General features: G+C 43.0%; 1 protein-coding gene across 7 annotated transcripts in view; it reads left to right on the forward strand.

Moving 5' to 3' along the window:
* Positions 1–56: 56 nt before the first annotated feature.
* Positions 57–21,774, forward strand: part of dera (deoxyribose-phosphate aldolase (putative)) — a 28,421-nt gene continuing 6,703 nt past the window's right edge. The window contains exons 1-7 of one of the 7 annotated variants that reach the window (XM_063460700.1): positions 117–241; positions 1,477–1,589; positions 4,594–4,702; positions 5,060–5,137; positions 5,575–5,603; positions 20,219–20,316; positions 20,547–20,694. In XM_063460700.1, coding sequence (XP_063316770.1) covers positions 1,487–1,589; positions 4,594–4,702; positions 5,060–5,137; positions 5,575–5,603; positions 20,219–20,316; positions 20,547–20,694 — 565 coding nt within the window. In that variant the 5' untranslated portion in view covers positions 117–241; positions 1,477–1,486. Of the gene's footprint in view, positions 242–1,476; positions 1,590–3,745; positions 3,958–4,593; positions 4,703–5,059; positions 5,138–5,574; positions 5,604–6,310; positions 6,409–7,056; positions 8,399–15,856; positions 15,944–20,218; positions 20,317–20,546; positions 20,695–21,774 lie in introns of those variants that run through there. The other 6 variants (XM_063460702.1, XM_063460703.1, XM_063460701.1 and 3 more) reach the window with 6 other exon arrangements.

A 21,774-nucleotide genomic window follows, 5' to 3' on the forward strand; every position in this document is an offset into this window, starting at 1 on the left:
GTAACTCGCGTGAAGGGGGAGGGGCTTGGAGTAACTGAGTGAAGTCGTGGCCATAATTGGACATGTGCAGGTCATTTTACCCGGACGCATGTTTGGTTGCGCTGATAACCTTCCGCTGTTTGCCCATGACGTCAGCTGGACGTAGACCCTAGGCTTATGCTCCGAAGAGTCGCCGGCGCAGGGAGCTCCTTCCGCCGCCAGCCGCTCGCCAGCGTCACGGTCCTGCTGCTGCTCCTCGCTGGTACGTTACCGCATTGTTTAGTAAACCGGGAATGTCTCAGTTCATCGAGGATTGTACGAATGTAAAACATTCAGAGATTTTAAAAACAGGGCGAACATTTCAGAAATGATTTACAGTTTTCCAAATGAAGACCGAATATTAAGATGGAAATATGCTCGGTGTTCATTTTGTGTCCAAACTGGGCAGAGACAGGTGGAAGTGTGGAATAACTTTAACACGAGTGTCCTCGTTTCCTACTGAGTGCAAACTTGCTGCACATATCGGTAAATTTGGTGCGTGTTACATAATCCCACTCGTGACGTCATCCACTGTCCTACACCTAACTGACATCTAGTGGCAGAAGGTGTCGCCATCATGACGTATCTGATGACAACTGAAAATCTCACGAATTCTCAGTGTTGGAGGGTTTCGTGTAGCTGCGTTCCCGACATGAAACACGGCCCCGTGGCTGCTCCTCTCCCGCTGCTCGGTGTGGAGCTCCTGTTAACAGCCTGGGAGCTAAACCCTGTATTTACAGTTTGAATGGACGTATGTAATGCTGTCCCTTATCCACTCTTAAGCAAAAATCTATGTGCTTTTCACATGTGTGTATATAATGTAACCATTTACAGCACAAGATATTAGAGGAAGGTAGAACTACTGTAAAAGTGTTTGCAGATGTGTGTGTGCCTGCTGATGTTTATCTCTGTCATACGTGGTTTAACATGCTGCTTTTGGCCTTATCAAAGCATTCACACAAACCCAGGTTTTCCTGTGTCTCAGTGCTGAGGGACACAGCTTCCCTCCCTGACTTTAAATCCACTGACATATTTCATACTTTACAGTCTGATTAAACACTTAATGCATTTTAAATTACAGGCCATATTCACACAGTACTATAAAAAGTATTTCATTACCTATAACACATATAATGTCACACAAACGCACAATTTACAAGATGAATTTCAAAATGTATTAGAAGAGTGTGTGTGTGTGTGTGTGTGTGTGTGTGTGATACAGAGACATGGATCAGCTCCTGCAGTCACAAAACAGCTGTTTCAACATGAATTCATACTAAATAGTTAAATGCAGCCATGCTGGTGTTCAGGAGTATTTACCCACAGAACTTACCTTAAAACGGTTTAACTTATGAATCACAGCCAATAGATCCCATTCATACATATTTTCTGGGGTTAATAAAATAATCCAAATATGATAGTCCTCTTTTCTCTCTCTCTCTCTCTCTGTGTCTTCAGTGTGACTGTTATGGCTGTCCTCGTCAGACGTGGCCTTTTTGTGGCCCTGCATCATGCCCTCGGGCAGGGTAGCAGCTCAGTCTGCCACCCTGCATTGCCTGCTGCCCTTCTAGGTACCTGCTGCTCGTCTAGAGTAACCTGTTAGTTTAGGTGTAAAATCATCCATATAACCAACGTTGGCTGTGGTTCTTATTTAGTCAAAGAAGCTGTTTCAATCAATCTAATGTAATCCAGTGCTTAAAAGCATACCGTATACGTACTGTACATTATAACCAAAAATATCAACACACCTTAGTGCTAAGAGCTACATAAACCATGCATACAGCTGTGCCAGCTGCAAATACAAGCATTTATAAAGAGATGATAAGTAGGCTACTGAAGTGCTTAGTGATTTTAATGTGTCAGGACCCGCTGATGGAAACATCGTCACCAGAACTGGGCTTGAAGTATTAAAGTACCGATCGTAAAGTAGAGCAGTGACTAGTGTGCTGGATGGGTTTGAGCTAAATAATGACCTGTTTAAGAGCCAGTGGTGCTGGTTTCAGTCTTTATGCAAATGTGCTGTTTATAAGGTTGGAAACCTGCAGCCAGGTGAGACTGAAGCAGTCACCTGATGATGATGATGATGATGAAACGTTTCTCCATTGAAAACATCCAGATGAACAGAATCAATCTTCTGGGACTGACTTACCTGGATGATTGAGCGTGCATCAAGACATGTAAAAGACGGCTCGAACACACGAGGATGAGACGATCTACAGAGGTGAGGTGTAGGCACTAAACAGCTGGTGCCAGGACAACAACCGTTTCTCTCAGCGTCAGCAAAACAAAGAAGTTGATGTTGGACCAAAGAGAAGAACACCTGCCCATCCACATCAGCGGTGCTTAGGTTCCTTGACGGGAACATTATCAAGGACATCTCCAGGACTCATGGACACTGTAGTCAGGGAGGCGTGTCAGCGCTTATACTTCCTAAAGGAGGCTTAGGAGGTTTGGCTTGAACGCCAACATCTCCTCAACCCTCCGCAGAAGCACAATCGAGGGCCTACTAACAGGCTGCGCGACAGTTGTCAACAGCTGAATATCACTACAAAGAACGGCTCGCGCCTCCCTGACATTAAAGACATCTGTGAGCCGTTTTCTACACTTTCTGAAAGCCTTGTATCTGTTTTCACAGCACTTTTTGCACTGAGTTCATCTTTAAAAAAAGATCTAATCCAATATTGTGTCTACAGATGACGGACAGCTCGGTAAAGAACCAGTTTTAAGGTATTGATGCACTTTGTATTAGCAGCGTGTCAGAAACGCTGAGGTGAATCATATTACACAAGATCTCTGCTGAAAATCAGCGACAAACTCATTGAGTAAAGGTTCATGAAGTAGGCGTCATGGACGAGAAATCTGAATGTGAAATATTTGGTTCAATTGTCATTAGTAATGAGGTATAACAGCCATCTGTAGAACACCATGGGGGAGGCTGTGTCATTGTTTGGGGCGGTTTGTTGACTTGTGGTGTTTGGAGGTCTTGTCAAAGCTAACGGAATAATGAAGGCAGGAAAGTACTGTCAGATTATAATCAGATTATAATCCCCATCAAGTATCTTTTGAAAGCTTCTGACTGGACACAGTCTAAGTCTTCAGCACGACTGTGATCTCAAACACACGATGGAACATTATTGGTCACTACAAAGGAGTCAACATCCAGAAAGCCTCGTAATGTCCTTTAATAAGTGTAGAGACGGCTTCCTGAAGACTGCTTAAAGACATTAGCTGCAGAATAAAGGGGGTCGCACTCTGTACACGTTGCTTGTGCCATATATGATGTATTTCATTTATGTTTGCATGTTTCGATAAGTCGTTGCACCGAGTTTTGCACAGTTCTTTACTTAAGTTAGCATTTCTGTAATAATGGTGTTTATGAAAGTCTGAATTATAATGTGATAGCCTTGTTGATGTTGTCCCGTACTTGAACGAGGCAGACCTGCTCGTGCTGTGATAACCCCTCTCAGAGACCAGAGAATTCACGGCTCATATGTACATGAATGTTTAAGGCTGTAAACGACTGTTAAATTGTAGCAATCACTGACGTTTGTCTGTGTTCAGAGTTCAAAATCTGTCATTAGAAGATGCTGCCGGTGGTCTCGTACTGTAGCAGTCTGACATTCTCTGTTGGGTCATCAGGTCATCTCATCTGAGACTCTGTTTGTTTGTAACTTTGCTCGTGATGTTGTGGTGTTGTTTCACCCTCTGTCTGCTACTCTTCATACAGCCCAGTCCTTGGTTGCAACCCTGCTAAGGGGTGTTTGGTTCTAGTGCTGGGTGGAATACGTTTCTCCAACATCCATGTCGGGCTTCAATCTGCTGCATCTAATAACCAAGAGTCAGCCTGTAGCTCTGAGGTCCTGCAGTCTTCCCTCAGGTCCACTGATTGGGTGCTGTGTGCCTGCTCTGCTTTGCCTCACTAAAACTTTAACACTCCTGGTGTGTCAGCCTGACTTTACATTTTTCCAATATTTTGCACTGATAGACGTTTGACAAACACAGACTTGGTGCCAGTTTGTGTTTTCCAGTAAACTTGCATCCTGTAAGAGCTGCTTCATGTGTTGCCAGGTCCTAGATTTGGCTGAAAAATGAGTGCAACCACTGTAACTCGTCTTTAGTCTCTGACCTGCTAGTCTAACAGATAAATGATTCACCGCTTGGCTTTCTTGCAGCTTGCATGCACTGAGTGATTTTGTTTGTGATGACGTTGCACCACATCCTGCTCGTAGATTCTTGCAGTCTGAAATGGTGCCAGTGTGTTTTTTGTTTTTCTGGACAGCCAGTTTTACCAACATGCACATATGTTCTCTGTCAACCCAGAGAAGCATCTCAGTAAAACCTTGCACCTTTCCTTCAGTTCGTACATAAATACAGAGCTTCTCAGGTGGATATGATCCATTTTTTGAAATCCATTTGGAACATTTTGATTGTAAACAATCCAGTTTATTCATCTCAGCTGTAGTATAATCTGTTTTTATTGATCCACCTGCTCTTAGATGTATTCATTTTGTTTCTATTCATATGACGGTGTGCAGTGTAGTTAATGCTTGTTGCTCTCTGTGCCTGCACTCTCAGGAGCATGTAGGACTAAAAAGACATGGCCTCTGAGGTTCACACAGGAGGAGCTGAGACAGCGCCTCACACCAATGCAGTACCATGTGACCCAGGAAAGAGGAACTGAGAGGTACAAGTTAGTCTTTCAAAATAAACCACTGAGGTTCATTATGTAAAAAATGTGAAACTGGTCGATGTAATCATAGAAGTTACTTTAACCCGTTCAATATTTGAAACTAAATGGTGAAACTGTCAGCTTATAGTTGCTGCTAGCTGACAGATTATTGCTTACATCATTTATGGTGATGTTTTACTACTTGATCTAAATTGTTGCCTGTTGTTCAGTTACATGAACAGGACTGGGATCAGTTTTATTTACACAGTGCCAAATCCCAACAACAGTCGCCTCAATGCGCTGAAACTGAACTGCATCACAGCTAAATAAAGTCATTGTCATGAAGTTTCACTAATGCGTTCTTTGCCACAGCGCCTTCAGTGGAGAGTTCACATATCATACAGATGACGGGACCTACACCTGTGTTGTCTGTGGGTCGGCCCTGTTCAGGTAAGACTGCCCTGCTGTTTGTTGTTGTGTGTGACTGCTTCAGTGCTGCCGTGTGCACACGTACTCGCCTGCTGGCCCTCAGCCTCTGTACACAGGCACCTGTGGGATGAAGGTGAAATCATAGCAGATTTTCAGAAGCGTTGACCTCTGGTCAAGCTCATCTGAGAGTTTCAGTAGATGTAACTTTGGTATTAATGTGAAAATCCCAGGTGACTTCCTTCTTCAGTTGTCGCATTCACAAGAATTTTTGAAAACTTGACCTCTGACCTTGTACTTGAGGTTGCCAGTACGCCATCAGCTTTTGATGGGTAAAAACGTAAAGGTCAATAGAATAGCTGACAGTAGGAGACGTAGCACGCCACTACAATTTAAAATAATATGGTGAATAAGACATAAACCAGTATTTTTCTTCACGGCATTTTTATTTTCTTTCATAGTTCCAACTTTAAATTTGACTCCGGATCAGGTAAGTTAAACTTCACATTTTAAAAATGTAAAAGATTATTTGAATGTACTGTATGTAAATCTATGTGTGTCCTAAGAACGAGCTCTTACTGGGTCCTTAAACTGATGATGTACAGCATGCAGGGAACAAGCTGAATGTGGGACCCTGTCAACAACAGGCAGGAGTATAGCCACAGGAGTCTCTGACTTGTTTCTCATTCTTTTGTAAATGTTGGAACAACTTTTAGAAACACATCAATAACAATAAGGTGTGGTCCAACACTTCTGTTATTATAGTTTATTTCCAGTAGACGCGTGAGAACTACAATCCAAACAAGATGAATATTTTTACAGCTGAAAGAATGAAACTGCATCGACACAATCATACGTGGCTGTAGTGCGTCGTGTTTCATGTCGAAGTGATGCTCATGACACTTGGCTGAATGTCTCTCAGCACACAATGGTTTTGTTATGCATTGTTGTGTGTAGTAAAGTTTTCAGGTTCATGAATATGAAAATAAATATTGTTAAATCTGCTTCTGACTAAAAGCTCTGAGCTGGTTTGGTAGAAAACAACAGTTTCACTTCATGTAAACAAACAGCCAACTCTGTAAAAAAGATTCACAGTAACTCTGACAGACAAACGTAGCTACAGTGTTACAGATGATGATGCAGTGTGTCTGCTAACCTTACTTGTTACTAGACGACATGATGCGGTCATGGTTACAGGTTGGCCATCCTTCAGCGACCTCATGAAGGAGGAATCCATTGCTAAGGCTGATGACTTCTCCTATGGAATGCACAGAGTGGAGGCTACCTGCAGTCAGGTACGCCACAAACTCGTCATCAACAGCTGTTGTTTACTCTGTCACAGGGCTAACACAGACAGACAACCATCCACTGTCACACCTGTGGGCAGTTTAGAATCACCAGGTGACCTAACCCCACTGCATGTGTTTGGACTGTGGGAGGAAGCCACACAAACACGGGGACAACATGCAAACTCAACACAGAAGCTGTTAGCCCGAGGTGCTACCCACTGGGCTGCCCCCATTTTTTTTTATAGCTTTTTTTCATTTATTTTTAAAGCACTAAAGTGGATGAAACTTAAATGTATTCATGCACTGAATCATTTTAGGCGGTGTTACTGTTACTGATTGCTATTTTCAATTAGACAGAAACATCAACATGTTTGCCAAGATTCAGTATGACTCACAAAAACGTGACTCACAGCACTCGTGTTTCTATGTTTCACCAGTTGTTACTTTCACTGTGACCCAGGCTCAACAAAATGTAGCTGAATGGTTGGTTTTTAGAAAGCAGAACATTTCCCACTGGATCAGAGTCAGACTGCTTTCAAACAGTCTCTGTTCTTGGCGACTGAATTTTCACCAAAATGATGCAAATAAAGTCACGTGGAGAATATCTTTGCCATTTATCAGGATCAGGAGTAAATCTCTTCCTTTTTGCTTCAGTGTGGAGCTCATCTGGGACACCTGTTTGATGACGGTCCGAGACCCACGGGGAAGCGATACTGCATCAATTCTGCCTCACTGGCGTTTCAGCCTAAAGACACCGCGTCCTCTGCCTCCAGGGGTGAAGCTGAGGGCGGAGCTGCCAGTAGCTCTGCGAGCGATGAGAAGACTGAGCTGTGAAAGAAAAACAGAAGAAAGAAGACCCTGAGATTAGACAGCTCTATTCTGACTTACTGTGTAAGAAAGAGGTGATTATGTTTTGAAATGCAGATGTTCAGGATTCAGCCGCTGACCAAATATTCTCTGTGAGCAGTCATGCAAGAAGGAAGTTGTGCATTTCTTTTTGAGATACAGATAAGGAAAAGATTATAGAGGAAAAATAAGCTGTTTTCAGTCATTTAGTGATGCGCACAGGAACACACTTCATTTAAAGTTGTTCTTGTTATTCTCACTTATTAAAATTTGGTTAATGGATTGACTTTGGATTTAAAAAAACAAACTGCTGTCGTCTCATTCTGTCACACCAACCCTCTGCATGTCTTCCTCCTCTACATTCATCAATCTTCACTCTGGTCTTCCTCTTTGCCTCCTGCCTGCACCATCTGATCCCGCCCATCCAGGAAGAAAACCCAGCATTCATTCCTCTTGTCTTTAGCACATACCTCCACCTTTGTGGGCTCTCACCTGCCTGCTCCCTACTCTCAGTACAGATCCCAACTATTGCAGTCCTTGGAGACGTCTGTCTGACCTCATCTGTCCACCTCTCCGTCACCCCTGCAAACGAGGACGGGCTCACAGCCCTGATATAATCTCACCCCCACCATGAACCTGTCTTACCTGAACCCAGGTGCCTTGCTGTCCTCATGCACTTCCTCTCTCGTGCGTTCTCTAGATCTACAGCTCTTTCTGACCTTCTTTGTATTTTTTCATCAACACTGTCAAACGTCACGCCCGTGGCGCTGGACTGCTGCTCACTGATTGTTCCTGGATTCAAAAACTTGTCCCTATATGTTCATGGTATGGCTGATCAGCTTCATCCACCCAAAACCTTTCATTTCCTGTGTCTGTGTATTTGGATTGGGTCTGCTGAATTAAATATGATCTGGTTTGTAGGCATGTGCACACAAACATGTAGACATTGTTATATCGTCACTTTGAAATGATTAGATTTTATGACCATATATTTTTGAAGACATGGTTGCGCACTCTTAACTGATTGTATTTTATTAATGATATATACATTTGCTCCTTCTTTAGCCCTCTACCTTGAGAAATATTTGCAGTTTTTGGTCACAGTGTGAATTAAAATAGTTAACTGGTGAATAAAAACTATCCAACACTATGACTTGCTGCTTGCATATTTAAAACTGTAACTTATTTGTGGGTAGTTCCCAAGGGACCACAAGGCAACATGAGACGGTTGTTAAGGGCTGGATCAGTGAGCTGAACGCTGCTCGATATGAGTTTTATCTTCTAGTGTCACAAAGAGCAACAAAGGTTTCTTCTGGTAAGAGTAGATGTTATGATTAGGCAGTGAAAGTGTGAAGCAGGTATAGCAAAACCCAACATTATGTCACTATTAACTGCTTTTGTGAACATTATCTAAACTTTATACAAAGTGTTATTACTATCTATCAGTACCTGTTATCTTTTTGTAGTCTGATTACTTCAGTTGCCTTGAACACTCACCGTATGTCTGAACCTGCTGAGGTCAACGGTTGGTGGAGCAGTCTGTACGGTCATGGCCAAATAGGCTGTTGTAGTTGTTTGTACTCACTGGCCTTTTGATTAAGAACATCTTGCTAGAACTGGACTAGACCCTCTTTTGCCTTCAGAAGTGCCTTAATTCTTCATGGAATTGCTTCAACATTACTGGAAACACTGGTCAGAGATTGTGGCCCATATTAACGTGGTAACATCACACAGATGCTGTAGATTTGTTAGCCGTACATCACTGATGCAAATCTGTTGGAACCCATTTAAAAGGTGTTCTTTTGGGTCAAGACTTTGGAACCCATTTGAGTCCACTGAACTCAGTGTCATGTTCAAGAAACCAGTTTGAGATGAACTTTATCCACCCTAATCAGTTGATGTCTACTTCTAGCAGGACAGCATGTGATAAAGAGATGAACTTAGTAAGCAACAACACTCAGGGAGGCTGTGGTGCTGAAAATGAGCAGCTGTGAACTCTGAGATCCAATCTTCTTTAAGACAACTGGATGGAAAACTGTTCGGCACAAAACGTTTATACTGGGTCCTCCTTTCTCCCCCCTCTCTTTCTGGATGTCACATCTTCTGAGATGACTTGTAACTTCGACCATTGTCACATCCACTCACTATTGTTGAGCCAGACCCTATCATCCTCTCTCTTTATGTCCTTCCTTTAACGTGATTTAAAACATAAATCAAACTTTAAAAGCACTAAATTACATTTTATTCTTGGTCTGCGTACCAAAAGTCCTTGAGCAAGAAACTGGTTTTCAGTTTTATTTGTCATATGCAAGTTAGCACAGGGTCAACATTGCAATGAAATGTATTTGACGAGCAGAAGACAGTCACTCAGCAGAATGGTACAGTAAAGAAAATAGTAAAGAGCAAAATATTAATAAAATATAGTAAAAGAAAAAAGATTAACAGTTAACAGACTAAATATATATATGTATATATAAATATTATGTAAACCCTAGTGATTAAATAAAGAAAATCTTAAATAGGAATGTGAGGGGGGGGGGGGCAAATGGGATATTGCACAGTGGCAGGAATGAGCAGCAGTACAAACTGAACAGTACAAATTTTTAGTGGCAGTTAGTACAGTATTGCACTTTTAAAAAAATATATAAATACCAATAAAGTGAAGTGACCAGTGCAGATTGTACAGAGTACTTGTGAAGCTGCAGGGTAGCTTCTGAGTGCATCTGTGGAGTGTGTGTGTGTGTTTAAGTGTTGTGGTTGAGGTGTCGTATGGCTTGGTGGTAAAAACTGTTTTTAAGTCTTGTAGTCCGAGCAGACAGACTCCTGTAACGTCTGCCAGATGGTAACAAGGAGAACAGCTGATGTGCTGGGTGGCTGTGGTCCTTGATGATGCTGTGTGCTTTACGGAGGCATCGCTGAAGATAAATGTCCTGAATGGCAGGAAGCCTCATGCCAGTGATGTGCTCTGCTGCCTTCACCACCCTCTGTAGTGATTTACGGCTGCTGGCAGAGCAGCTTCCGTACCAGACTGTAATGCAGCTCGTCAGCAAGCTCTCGATCGCACACCTGTAGAAATTTGAGGTGATGTTGGCGTTCATGCCAAACTTCCTCAGCCTCCTCAGGAAGTAGAGTCGCTGGCGAGCTTTCTGATAGCAGTGTCTGTGTGAAGGGTCCAGGAGAAGTCCTCGGTGATGTTGACTCCAAGAAATTTGAAGCTGTTGACCCTTGCGACCGTGACACCGTTGATGTGGATGGGCTGGTGTTCCCTGACTGGTCGTTTCCGGTAGTCCACTATCATTTCTCTGGTTTTGCTGATGTTGAGAGTCAGGTTATTTTCCAGACACCACTCATACAGTGCCATCACCTCCTCTCTATAGGCCGTCTCATCATTGTCTGTGATGAGGCCTATGATGGTTGTGTCATCCGCAAACTTGATGATGATGTTGGACTCATGTTTAGCAACACAGTCGTGTGTGAACAGGGAATATAGGAGGGGGCTAAGCACACAACCCTGTGGCGTACCTGTATTTAGGATGAGTGGTGAGGAGGTGTGCTTACCAACTCTCACCACCTGGGGCCTGTTTGTGAGGAAGTTTAGAATCCATCTGCAGATTGGTGTTCCCAGCTCAAGGTTGAAGAGCTTCGAGGCAAGTTTTGAGGGGATGATGGTGTTAAATGCCGAGCTGTAGTCGATGAAGAGCATCCTTGCATATGTATTCCCTTTTTCCAGCTGAGTGAGGGTGGTGTGCGTTGCATTGCAATGGCATCCTCTGTGGCTCTGTTTGTCCGATAGGTGAACTGAAGAGGGTCCAGTGTGTCAGGGAGGGAGGAGCAGATGTGACCTTTGACCAGCTGCTCGAGGCACTTCATGATGACGGATGTCTAAACCCCATTTTGCTGTCATGCATCCGATCCATCGGAGTGTGAATGTTAGCTGCACTAACACTTAAAGCATAGAAGAAAGTGCTGCTGTGAATGTGGCATAAAGTGCTTTGAGAGCTCTGGGAGAGTAGAAAAGCTCGATATAAGACTCCATTTACCAGAGCTCACCTTTGCTTCATAACAGGTTTGTACTGGAATGAACTTGCTCCCACGTAACCTTTGCTTTAGTCTGGCACTGCATGCCTCAGGACTTATTAAGGCAGTCAGCAGTATGATTCTTCTCTTAGTATGTAAGTGATGACGTATAGTCTCAGAAAAAAACACTGATGTATCTAGACAGCAGTGGTTTGTGAATTTAGTAGCAATATTCTGTTGAACCAGAACCAGGAGTCCCATTTTCACTGCTCAAAATAGCTCCTAAGTGCCCGTCTAACCACTCACACTGCAAAAATCAAAGATATATTCTGGCATTAAGAGATGCATCTTTGGCAACTTGATAACTAAACTGCAAGATGAAACAACAGAAGACAAACATCAGGTCAATTAAACTCCTGGAAAATTGATCTGGTTAGTTAAGTAGCACAGGGATTTGTTATTGAGTGTCAGCAGCTGTGGTATTAATGAAATTAACAATAGACGGACTGGAGGGGTGACAATGAGACATCCTCCAAAACAGGAATGGTTTCACAGGTGAAGGTCACTGACATTTTTCCCTCCTCATCTTTTCCAAGTGTTTTCACACTATTTTTGCATTTGACTGGGTCAGTGTCACTACTGGTAGCCTGACAGGGTATGTAGATCATAGAGAGATTCCACAGGGGAGATCACCTCTGAAACTCGGTCCCTCAGTATTGGCGCCCCTCAAGGATGTGTCCTCTCACCACTACTGTTCTCCCTCTACACTAATGACTGCACCTCCAAGAACTCGGCTGTTAAACTCCTAAAGTTTGCAGATGACACCGCCGTCATTGGCCTCATTCAGGATGGTGATGAGTCTGCATACCGGCAGGAAGTTGAGCGGCTGGTACTTTGGTGCAGTCAGCACAATCTGGAGCTGAACACTCTTAAAACTGTAGAGATGACAGTGGACTTCAGGAGACATTCCTCAACTCTGCCCCCCCTTACCATATCAGACAGCCCTGTGTCGACTGTGAAGATCTTCAAGTTCCTGGGTACCACCATCTCCCAGGACCTGAAGTGGGAGACCAACATCAACTCCATCCTCAAAAAGACCCAGCAGAGGATGTACTTCCTGAGACAACTGGGGAAGTACAGTCTTCCACAGGAGCTGCTGATCCAGTTCTACACTGCGGTCATTGAGTCCTGTGCTCCTCCATCACAGTCTGGTATGGTGCAGCCACTAAACAGGACAGGCGCAGACTGCAGCGGACTGTACGGGCAGCAGAAAGGATCATCGGCGCCCCCCTGCCCTCCATCCAGGATCTGTACCTCTCAAGAACCAGGAAACGGGCAGAGAAAATCATCACAGACCCCTCACACCCTGGACACAGACTTTTTGATCTACTGCCCTCTGGCAGACGGTACAGAAGCCTGCAGACCAGGACCACCCGACACAGGAACAGTTTCTTTCCCCTCGCCATCTCCCTCCTAAACAGTTGACCTGTCACACTGCTCCCACTGCCAGACTGCAACTGCACCTTATGCACATTCTGTAGTATTCATTCCACCTCATTTCATTTCTGTATTTTATGTATATAAGTTTAGATTAGTTATTTATAGTTGGTTTACACAGCTTTGTGTATGTATGTGTATGCATGTGTAATGTATATATAGACACGTGTGTGTGTGTGTGTGTGCGTGTGTGTGTGTGTGTGTGTGCGTGTGTGTGTGCGTGTGTGTGTGTGTGTGTGTGTGTGTGTGTGTGATTTACATTGCTGTGCTTGAGAGCCACCATCTACCGGAACCAAATTCCTTGTATGTGTCTGCACATGTACATGGCCAATAAACACGATTCTGATTCTGAGGTAGTCCAGCTCTTTCAGGATGGCACATCAATACATGGCATTGCCAGACGTTTTGAAGCCAACAGAACCACGCTGTCTACAGAAAGCAGAGATGAAATTCTGAGGCCACCTAAGTGAGGGAATTAATTTTATTTTCCATTGAAATTTGATGTATTTTCAAAGTGTTTCTTTAACTTTTTTTAAACAGTCTATTCAAAAATAAAATCAATCTCATTCTGAATCTTTACCTTTGAATTAGTGTTAAACTAGTTACATTAATTGCATTTAATTTACACTGGGGTGGCTGCAGCAGGTCATCTAATTGATGACCTGCTGGTTTGGGGAACATACTGAACCTCACAGTTGATTCACTATATGATACATCACATACAGTATGGGACATATATACACCTCCCACAGACTAGACACTGAGGTTGCCATTCTCACATCCTGAGGCAAAGCAAGACCTTTGGTGCTGTAGACGAATGAGCTTCTGTAATCCAGTAGGAGAGTGAGTCTCTGTTTAGACAGAGCTCTACCTCTGGCTGGATTTACAAGGCAGGTCACACATTGCACATTCTGAGTGTGGTCAATGTAGTTATGTAGCACACGCAACGGACACACAGAATGGAAACTCCTCTGCTCCTCAGATGCAAAAGGAGAGAAGCAAAAGAGGCCAAGAGAACTGTGTGCCAGAGGGATGCTTAGACAAAGCATGAAGGTCAACAGACTCATGAAGGTCACCCACTCACTCTGCAGAAACCAAAGTGAGAAGCAATGCAGTCTTAGATGAAAGAAATGTCATATCCACAGAATCCATGTGTTCAAAGAGCGGGGGCCACAAAGGGCATCCAGCACAGAAGTCAAGGCCCATGAAGGGACGCTAGCCCCTTTCAAAAAATCTATGGCAAGGACATGTGCACCTGGTGTCACCTCATCAAAGCCAATATGAGGAGGAGATGCAGCTGCTAAGAGAAGGTCTGGCCTCAGGGTCAGATGGCCTAGAACATGAGCAGCTCTTAGAGGCAGAAAACAAACACTGCACCATAACAACAGAGAGCGAGACAGCTATAACAGATGAAAGGAGCACGTCCCTCCCTACCTGTTTATGTAAAAGACTACTGTTGAAGACAACACCATGCAAAACAACACCCTCTCAGTCTAAGACCCTGGTGCAGGAGCCTGGACTCCCTCCAGGGACATGCAAGATCCGGTTACCCTCAGCCTCCCCCTGAGGTGACGCGATGCACACAGGCTGTGAGAGAGTGTCCACCACCATCTTTAACAGTCTGAGTGGCACTAAGCAATCGTTGATGCCATTGTGCCCAGTAACCTTAACATTGTTTGGAAATGCCATCTGTGTCCCAGCTGAAACTGAGCGAGGCAGTGATAAAACGCTGTGGTCCGACTAATGTGTCCAGTCGCAAATCGAAGAAAGAGATCTGCTGACTTGGAGTTAGTGAGCTCTTTTTAAAGTTCACTAAGAAACCCAGTGCCCGAATGTGTAACAGAACCAGCGAATGCAGGAATGCAAACCTCAGAAACTGCCTGTGGCTCAGGTGTCTAGCCATGTTAGATTGTCCTGTGGACCAAACGGGATTCAAAAGCTGTCTGACTGTTAGATATTTGTTCAAGATTCGCAGGGCCCAAAGAACCTTCAGGATTGACTGTTTGTGGGCCAAAATCACACCTGCATGCCTCTAGTGTTTCCATACAGGAGGCATCTTGAAACTGTCATCACCAGCAAAAGCTTTTCTACGAAGTATTAAATCAATTTCAGTACATTTCTCATTATTACACTTAGTTTATGGACATCTATAGTTTGATTTCTTTGCATCCGTGGATTGGATGGGTTGTTACCAACCAACTCTGGTGAGAATTTAATATTAATAGCACCTTTAGAAATATATTTACTTATAAAACTGGTGATGCATTCAAAACTTATTGGGGAACAACAATGAAATATAGTGGGAACACTTGACATGGTCACCTGAACATTTAACACACCCCAATTCCACCCATTCTCACAGCTAGGAGGACTGAGGCTTCTTCGTCCTGGGCGTTGGATCCTGCCAGGGCCCTGAAGGTGGGCCTTTGCTCCAAGCCGACTGGCATAGAACTCGACCTGGAGGCTGTGCTCTCACTAGTGGCGCGCCCACAGCAGTGGCAGTGGGCGCCTCTCTCTTATAAAATGAATTTGATACATAGAAAAAATTTTGAAGTGAAGCACTGTGAATACCTGAATGCACCGTACTATATAAATATTCAGACCCTAGGAATCATATTTCCAGCTGAATTCAGAATTTGCTTTGGGGGGTTTGAATTAATTTAGTTGTTTGATTTGAATATGTGTGACAAAATTAGGATTTATTTTGTGTATCCCATTCTGCAATTGAAACGTCATTAAAAGCCTGCGTTACACTGACATCTGGTGGAGGGTCAGGCAAACAGGAAAGGTAAATGAAAACTAGTTCATGCCAGTGCTGCTTTTATTTTGAAAGTATGACTTTTATTTGTGTAGATGTGCAGGTGAATCCTCATGTCGGATGCAATAACAAAAGAAAGATTAATACCGTATGCCGCATTTCTAACAAGGCCTGAACTGTCAAATATTTATTTTACACAGGTCACAGGTCGCTGCGCCCTGAAATATCTTAAGTTTCTTTTGTCACACACAAACTTCTACCCTCGTTGGCGTTTGACTTTCCTACGAAATGGGCGGAGAAGAACACATCCGGGCATTTTGAGCGCACTTCATACGTATTTTGGCTGCGACTGATGACGAAGTTCAGAAACGACAGCGTTCTCTGTCGTAAACATGTCGCCCAGAAATCCGGGTACGACGCTCGGTAAGTAAACGCATGTACGGGCAGAATGTCCGCAGTAATCGTGCTCTCACGTTACCGTGACCCAATAACACGATTTGATTTTGTTACCAAGGATTTTTCACTTCGTCATTTTGCTTTGCGCAGGATTTCACGCTGAAACTTTGAATGTACGATGCTAAGTTACGACAGGTGAAGTCAGTGAAGCAGTCAGAGGTAACTGACCCTGAGAGCATGGATGTTACTGCACACTAACAAATAGAACCGGAACAGCGCAAAGGGAACGTTTTAGTCCTGCTTTCCGACGTGTAACTAGTTTTTACTGAGCAATCATGTGACAGCTGGGTCTACTGTGTAATTGAATACTCATGAGGTCTGATTAAGACCTAACACAGCGCTCCAGTCTGCTGACAGTTTGTTTCGGACAAGAAAGAAGAGCACGTGGGTTTACCTCGTGACACTACAAAGTTTAAAGAATGACAAAGTTGATTTATATTCTATATTTCGACAAATGTTCTGCTGTTATTCTTCTTCCCACTCACTCCTTCTGTGATTTGACGATGGCCACCTCAACATCTACACAGTACACTTTAAGTTACCTGCACTCAGTGGATGTTTGTCAGTCCAACCAGAGTCACCTGTGAGGCACCTGCACCTGTACTCTAGTGTATTTGTAAGGGATTAGCACAGAGGTCGTATCTGATGTATGAACATGAAAAAGCTGAGATCAGGTCAGAATGAATCCAGACGTGTCACAGGTTAACCTGGCTGTCACATTAACAGACATTTGTTGAGCTGATGGAAAAGTTGCATCTGAAATTACGTGACATAAAAAAACACATTACTCTTTATGCTCGCTGCTCTTCTGCAGTGCTACATGCTAAAGTAACATGAGCACAGCTTATAGACACCTGCACTCATTCTGGTGTTGAACCAAAAACACAAGCAGCCTACTTTAACACCTGACTATGGTGCTATACATTATGCATACATTTCATTGTCATGTGTCTTTCATCTCTTTGTATTTGATAGGCCCTTGTGACTGGCAGACCATTTACTCAAGTAAAGTACAGATACCTGAAAATTCTACTTAAGTATAGTAACTAAGTACTTCCCACCTCTGCAAATATGTTTACTCCTTAAAACAACGACTGGTGAAAAACTCAGCATTTTCTTTCTTTCAGACTGTTGGTATGCCACAGAAAACAATCCAACACTACCACAAGGGAAAACACTTAAGCCCTTTTCCATTAGTACCTACTCGGATTGACTGGTTTCCATTACCTAATGTGTGTGGTCGTTGTTATAGCAACGTGACCATTGTCCCATGACGTAATTGGTACACAAACACTACAAGAAAGGAGGTCGTCGATGTGAGGATATACCTGCTGCTCGGTGTGTCTTTTTGTCACACTCGGGGACGGTGGCGTTGTTTTTGTAGCCTTTCCTTTGTTGCCTGGGTTCAAAAATGGTGCTTTTCATGAACAAGATGCTCTCATGACTCACCGAGTGATGCCACTGACTAGCCAATCAGTGGCATGCAGTCTGATGACATCACATTTTAGTACCTGCTTGCATCACTTTGGAACCCCAGGTGAGCAGGTACTATATTAGTACCTCATACCAGGTACTATGACCAACTGCAAAACCCTGAAAACCGCAGCGAACCATGGAGAGTTGATCTGAGTAGGTACTAACTAGGGCTGCCACAAACGATTATTTTGATAGTCGACTAGTCGCAGATTATTTTTGCGATTAGTCGACTAATCAGATCATCATCCATTGGACGTAAAACGTACAGCTTATTGCACCAGCAGCATCTGCTCTTATATAACTATCATTAGCTTCCAGCTTTAAGTGTTTAAGGTGCTAACTAAAAATAAAGACAAGATGATAGTTTAAACTTTTAATGAAATCTGCAGATTGTCTCGGTGGAGTTTAATAATAAACTCAGCCGTCTGCTCCTTGCTGTCTAAAATATATCAGGACACCGGAGTAAATTCTCGAGCATCTCACACTTCTGATAATCAGCTGTCTGTTTGACGTTTATTCAGCTGTGTAAAAACTATAACTTTAATCTCAACCAAACCGATTTACTCAGGAACAAATAAAACACTGAAAAAAGCCAAACAATAACATTTTAAGTTATCTAAATGACTTATAGATCATGTTTAACCTGAGTAGCGAAAGACCGCGGGGGGTCTGAAAATGATGTGCCGGGAGTCCACTGTTATCCCCGGCTCTAGTGAGCCTTGAACCCCAGCTAGCTATCGAGCTGGTGGGTAACAGACGTCTCCGAAAACGTCGGCGCACTTTTGCAAATATGTGGTGTCTTGATAAACCGAGCAGATATTTGAAGTTTCCACAGCTACATTCTCGCCTGAAAATATCTTAAGTCCTGCCATCTTCTGTTTCAGTGCATTATTACACTCTTACAATCCTACTACTTATTTCTTACAAAGCTTCAAACGATGCGTCGACTATTAAATTAGTCGTCGCCGATTTTGATAGTCGACGTAATCGTGACTAATCGTGGCAGCCCTAGTTCTAATGGAAGGGTGCAGGCAGGGTGTAGGTGTTGGTTGCCCGGATCTTGTTCTTTCCAAGAGCGAGCATAACCAAGATCTTGGATATTTGGTGGTTTCAGCTTTCCTCTTCATGGTTCCCATTCACCTGCAAGATTCTAAGGTACTTGTAGCCGTCCTCAGTCTGCAGTGTCACCTACTGGTAGTACAATCCCCTCATTTCTGACCATTTTTTGTCTCTTTGTTGCCTTCCAACTGCACGCCTCCAATATGAAAGAAATTCTCATGTCGTTTCTGTAGAGCTTCATTCACTCCCAGCATACAGCTTGAAGCCATCCATGTTAGGGCTGCAGCTATTGATTATTTGAGTAAATAAGTTTGATTATTCCATCGATTATTTTGATAACAAATACTTTGGTCTTATTAATGAGCAATAATAAATATTCAAATGATAAAAAACGCAGGTCTTTCAGAATAAACTATTCATTGTATGGTATACCTCAACTTACTCTAAGACTTACCATATTTTTTGGATTATAAGGCGCATTAAGCGAAACAAAACAGTCAGATATGTCAAACTTTACTCAGCTCATTCTTCTTGCTTCTTCCACTTCTGTACCATTGATTCATTAATGTTGAATTCTCTGCAGCTGCTCTATTCCCATGTTGTTGCAGTATATTAATGACTAACCTCGTATTGTGGATGGATGATCTCAGTTGTTCTCCTGACTGAAGTTTGGTCTGTTTACAGCATCCTGCCATGCGATTGCATTTGTCCCTAACCATCAGGAACCCTCACGTTAACTTTTATCCAGTGGAAAAAAGTTAGCGTTCATCCTCCAGCTTCACTGTGTTTATGCTATGCTAACATAGCTGTGTAGCTAGCGATCACGTAGCACATCATTATATACCAGCTAGTCCAACTTCAGTAACCCTACAAATGTCACTGCTGTTTAGTTTTCTGTCTTCATTTATGTTGGAAGTGATAGCAGAGCTGTACGTTTGAATTTGTCAGAAATCTCTCAGTCAGAACATGCTATATCATGTTTAGGTGGAAGCTAGCGAGCTAACTTCCTGCTAACTTCTAACTCTGTTAAATTTAATAAATTCTGTTTTCATGGATGCCTGGATGTTAAACTTAATTGTTACACCTGGTAAAGCAGCAACGCTGATCATTTGATTAAAGATGAAAGAATTTAGACAGTTTGTAACTCTCAGTGATGCTGCAGTGTTCGTTTGACTAATGGCGTCAGACTTAAAGACCAGATTGTTCCAGTATTATTGAGTCTCCAGCCTTTGGCGGCTGTTCCCATGTTGTTCCCCTGATGCTGAGTTTCTACCTTGTATGGCTCAAAGCTGGCTTACTCTCCTGGCTTCTGTCTCTCTGGTATTCCTCTTCGGGGCAGGTAGCCAGGGCTGTGAGTCTTTGTAAGATTCAAGATTCTTTGTCACGTGCATAGTTATACAGATATAACACGCAGTGAAATGCTCCTCAACTGTGCAAAAAAGAGAGACAGAACTTTATATACAGTGAATGAGTATATACAAAGAGGACATTATGTGCAGCAAGTGGGTGACGTTATATATACATAATAAAGATAAAGGCCTCACATACAACAGTTTGCTGTGCTTAGACACCTCATGCTCACGTCCCTCTGTGCTGCTTTGACCTCTGGTCTCTAGTATCGAGAGGACAACTGATTGAAATACTCTCTGTATGTTTCAGCCACTTTAATAAAGGGAGTTTGTTTCTGTTCTTCTGTGTTCATAACAGACCTGGAATGGATATCCAAAGTGAGAGTGAACACACAGGCTGTGTTGAAGAGGGCTCAGTTTATCCAAAGACAGAAGATCCCCAAGAAACAGTGGCAGGTGAGCTGTGCTGTAAGCTGTGTGCTTGGATGTTGTGGTGCATGATGACAACAAGCCCACGCTGTCTTAACTTGCAACACCAAAGTGCATTTATGTGTACGTACATGTAAGTACACCTCTGTGGTGGTCATAAACAGTATTAACTATAAGGCGGGGGTTCTAGGGTTACATTTTTAACATGTCTCACGGTGTATCCTTCTCTGAGCGCTGTTTCCCTGTGTGTCCTTCAGGCTGCGTGGCTGCTGAAGGCTGTGACACTGATCGACCTGACCACTCTGGCCGGAGACGATACGGCCTCTAACGTCCACAGGCTCTGTTTGAAAGCTATCCAGCCAGTGCGATACGACCTGCTCAAGAAGATTGATATGCACGACAAAGGTCCGCCCTCACGTCTTTCAGAAAAACTGATAAAATTAAAACAAACATTAGCGTCATAAAATAATTATTAGTAAATAATGAGCTAGTGTATCCTGTCACGATAGCTTCATTGGTGCTTAGTATTAATTCTCAACGTCTTTATAAGTAAAATAAATCTATCTGCTGTTTTGAATATTGTTGTGTTGAGCATCATTAGTGTAAAAGGAATCACAACAAATTTGTATTCATTTGCAGTTTTCCCAAATCATGTCGGCAAAATCCCGTCAACATCACGTGAAAAACAAGTAACGCCCGTTTCCATGTTAAGATTTCACCTGTCAGGACATAATGTGTGAATTAGAGCTGGGCGATATGACCCAAAATTCATATCTCGATATTTTTTAGCTGGATGGCGATATAAGATATATATCTCTATATTTTTTAAAGCCATAAAGTAAGAACAAAAAGAGAGTTCCTAGTCAAAGCTGTGTCCCACATGTCACACAGGCACTTTTATTAACATACAGCATAGATGTACATGAAGAAATTACTCAAAAATAAATTAACAGCATTTATTAAATAATAATGCTCCATAAATAAAAGAAAACAATGTTGTTTTGTGCATAACAAAAAGCTCACAACTGTGCAGTCAAAATGTAAACTAACAGACGCTGAGCATAATAACAGACAGATTTCACAGCTGCTCTGTTCCCAACTTCTACTGCGTGACTGACAGCCTGGAGTTTGAAATCCGCTTCGTAACCATGTCTCTGAACAGGTGCCATTTATGGTCCTTATACACACACAATACGGTAATATTACGTTGAAGCACAGTACGTATCACTCCGCGAGGCTCCTCGGTAGCCGTAATGCTCCGACAATCCATCAAGCGGTGCAGCTCCGTAGCTTACCAAAGTCGAACTAAAACATGTTTTGACAGATTGCTGAGCGCCGTGTACCACATAAAATCGGTTCGCGGTCAGTAAGCACAACCAGAATTCATACAAAAGGCGCGCTGTCAACTTTTGAGAAAATGAAAGGATTTTAGGCCGTGCATGTCGTTAGCGCGGTTAGCTCGTTAACACGTTGACGCCGTCCAGC

This window comes from Pelmatolapia mariae, linkage group LG17, assembly GCF_036321145.2.
Source record: "Pelmatolapia mariae isolate MD_Pm_ZW linkage group LG17, Pm_UMD_F_2, whole genome shotgun sequence".
NCBI classification, from domain to species: domain Eukaryota; kingdom Metazoa; phylum Chordata; class Actinopteri; order Cichliformes; family Cichlidae; genus Pelmatolapia; species Pelmatolapia mariae.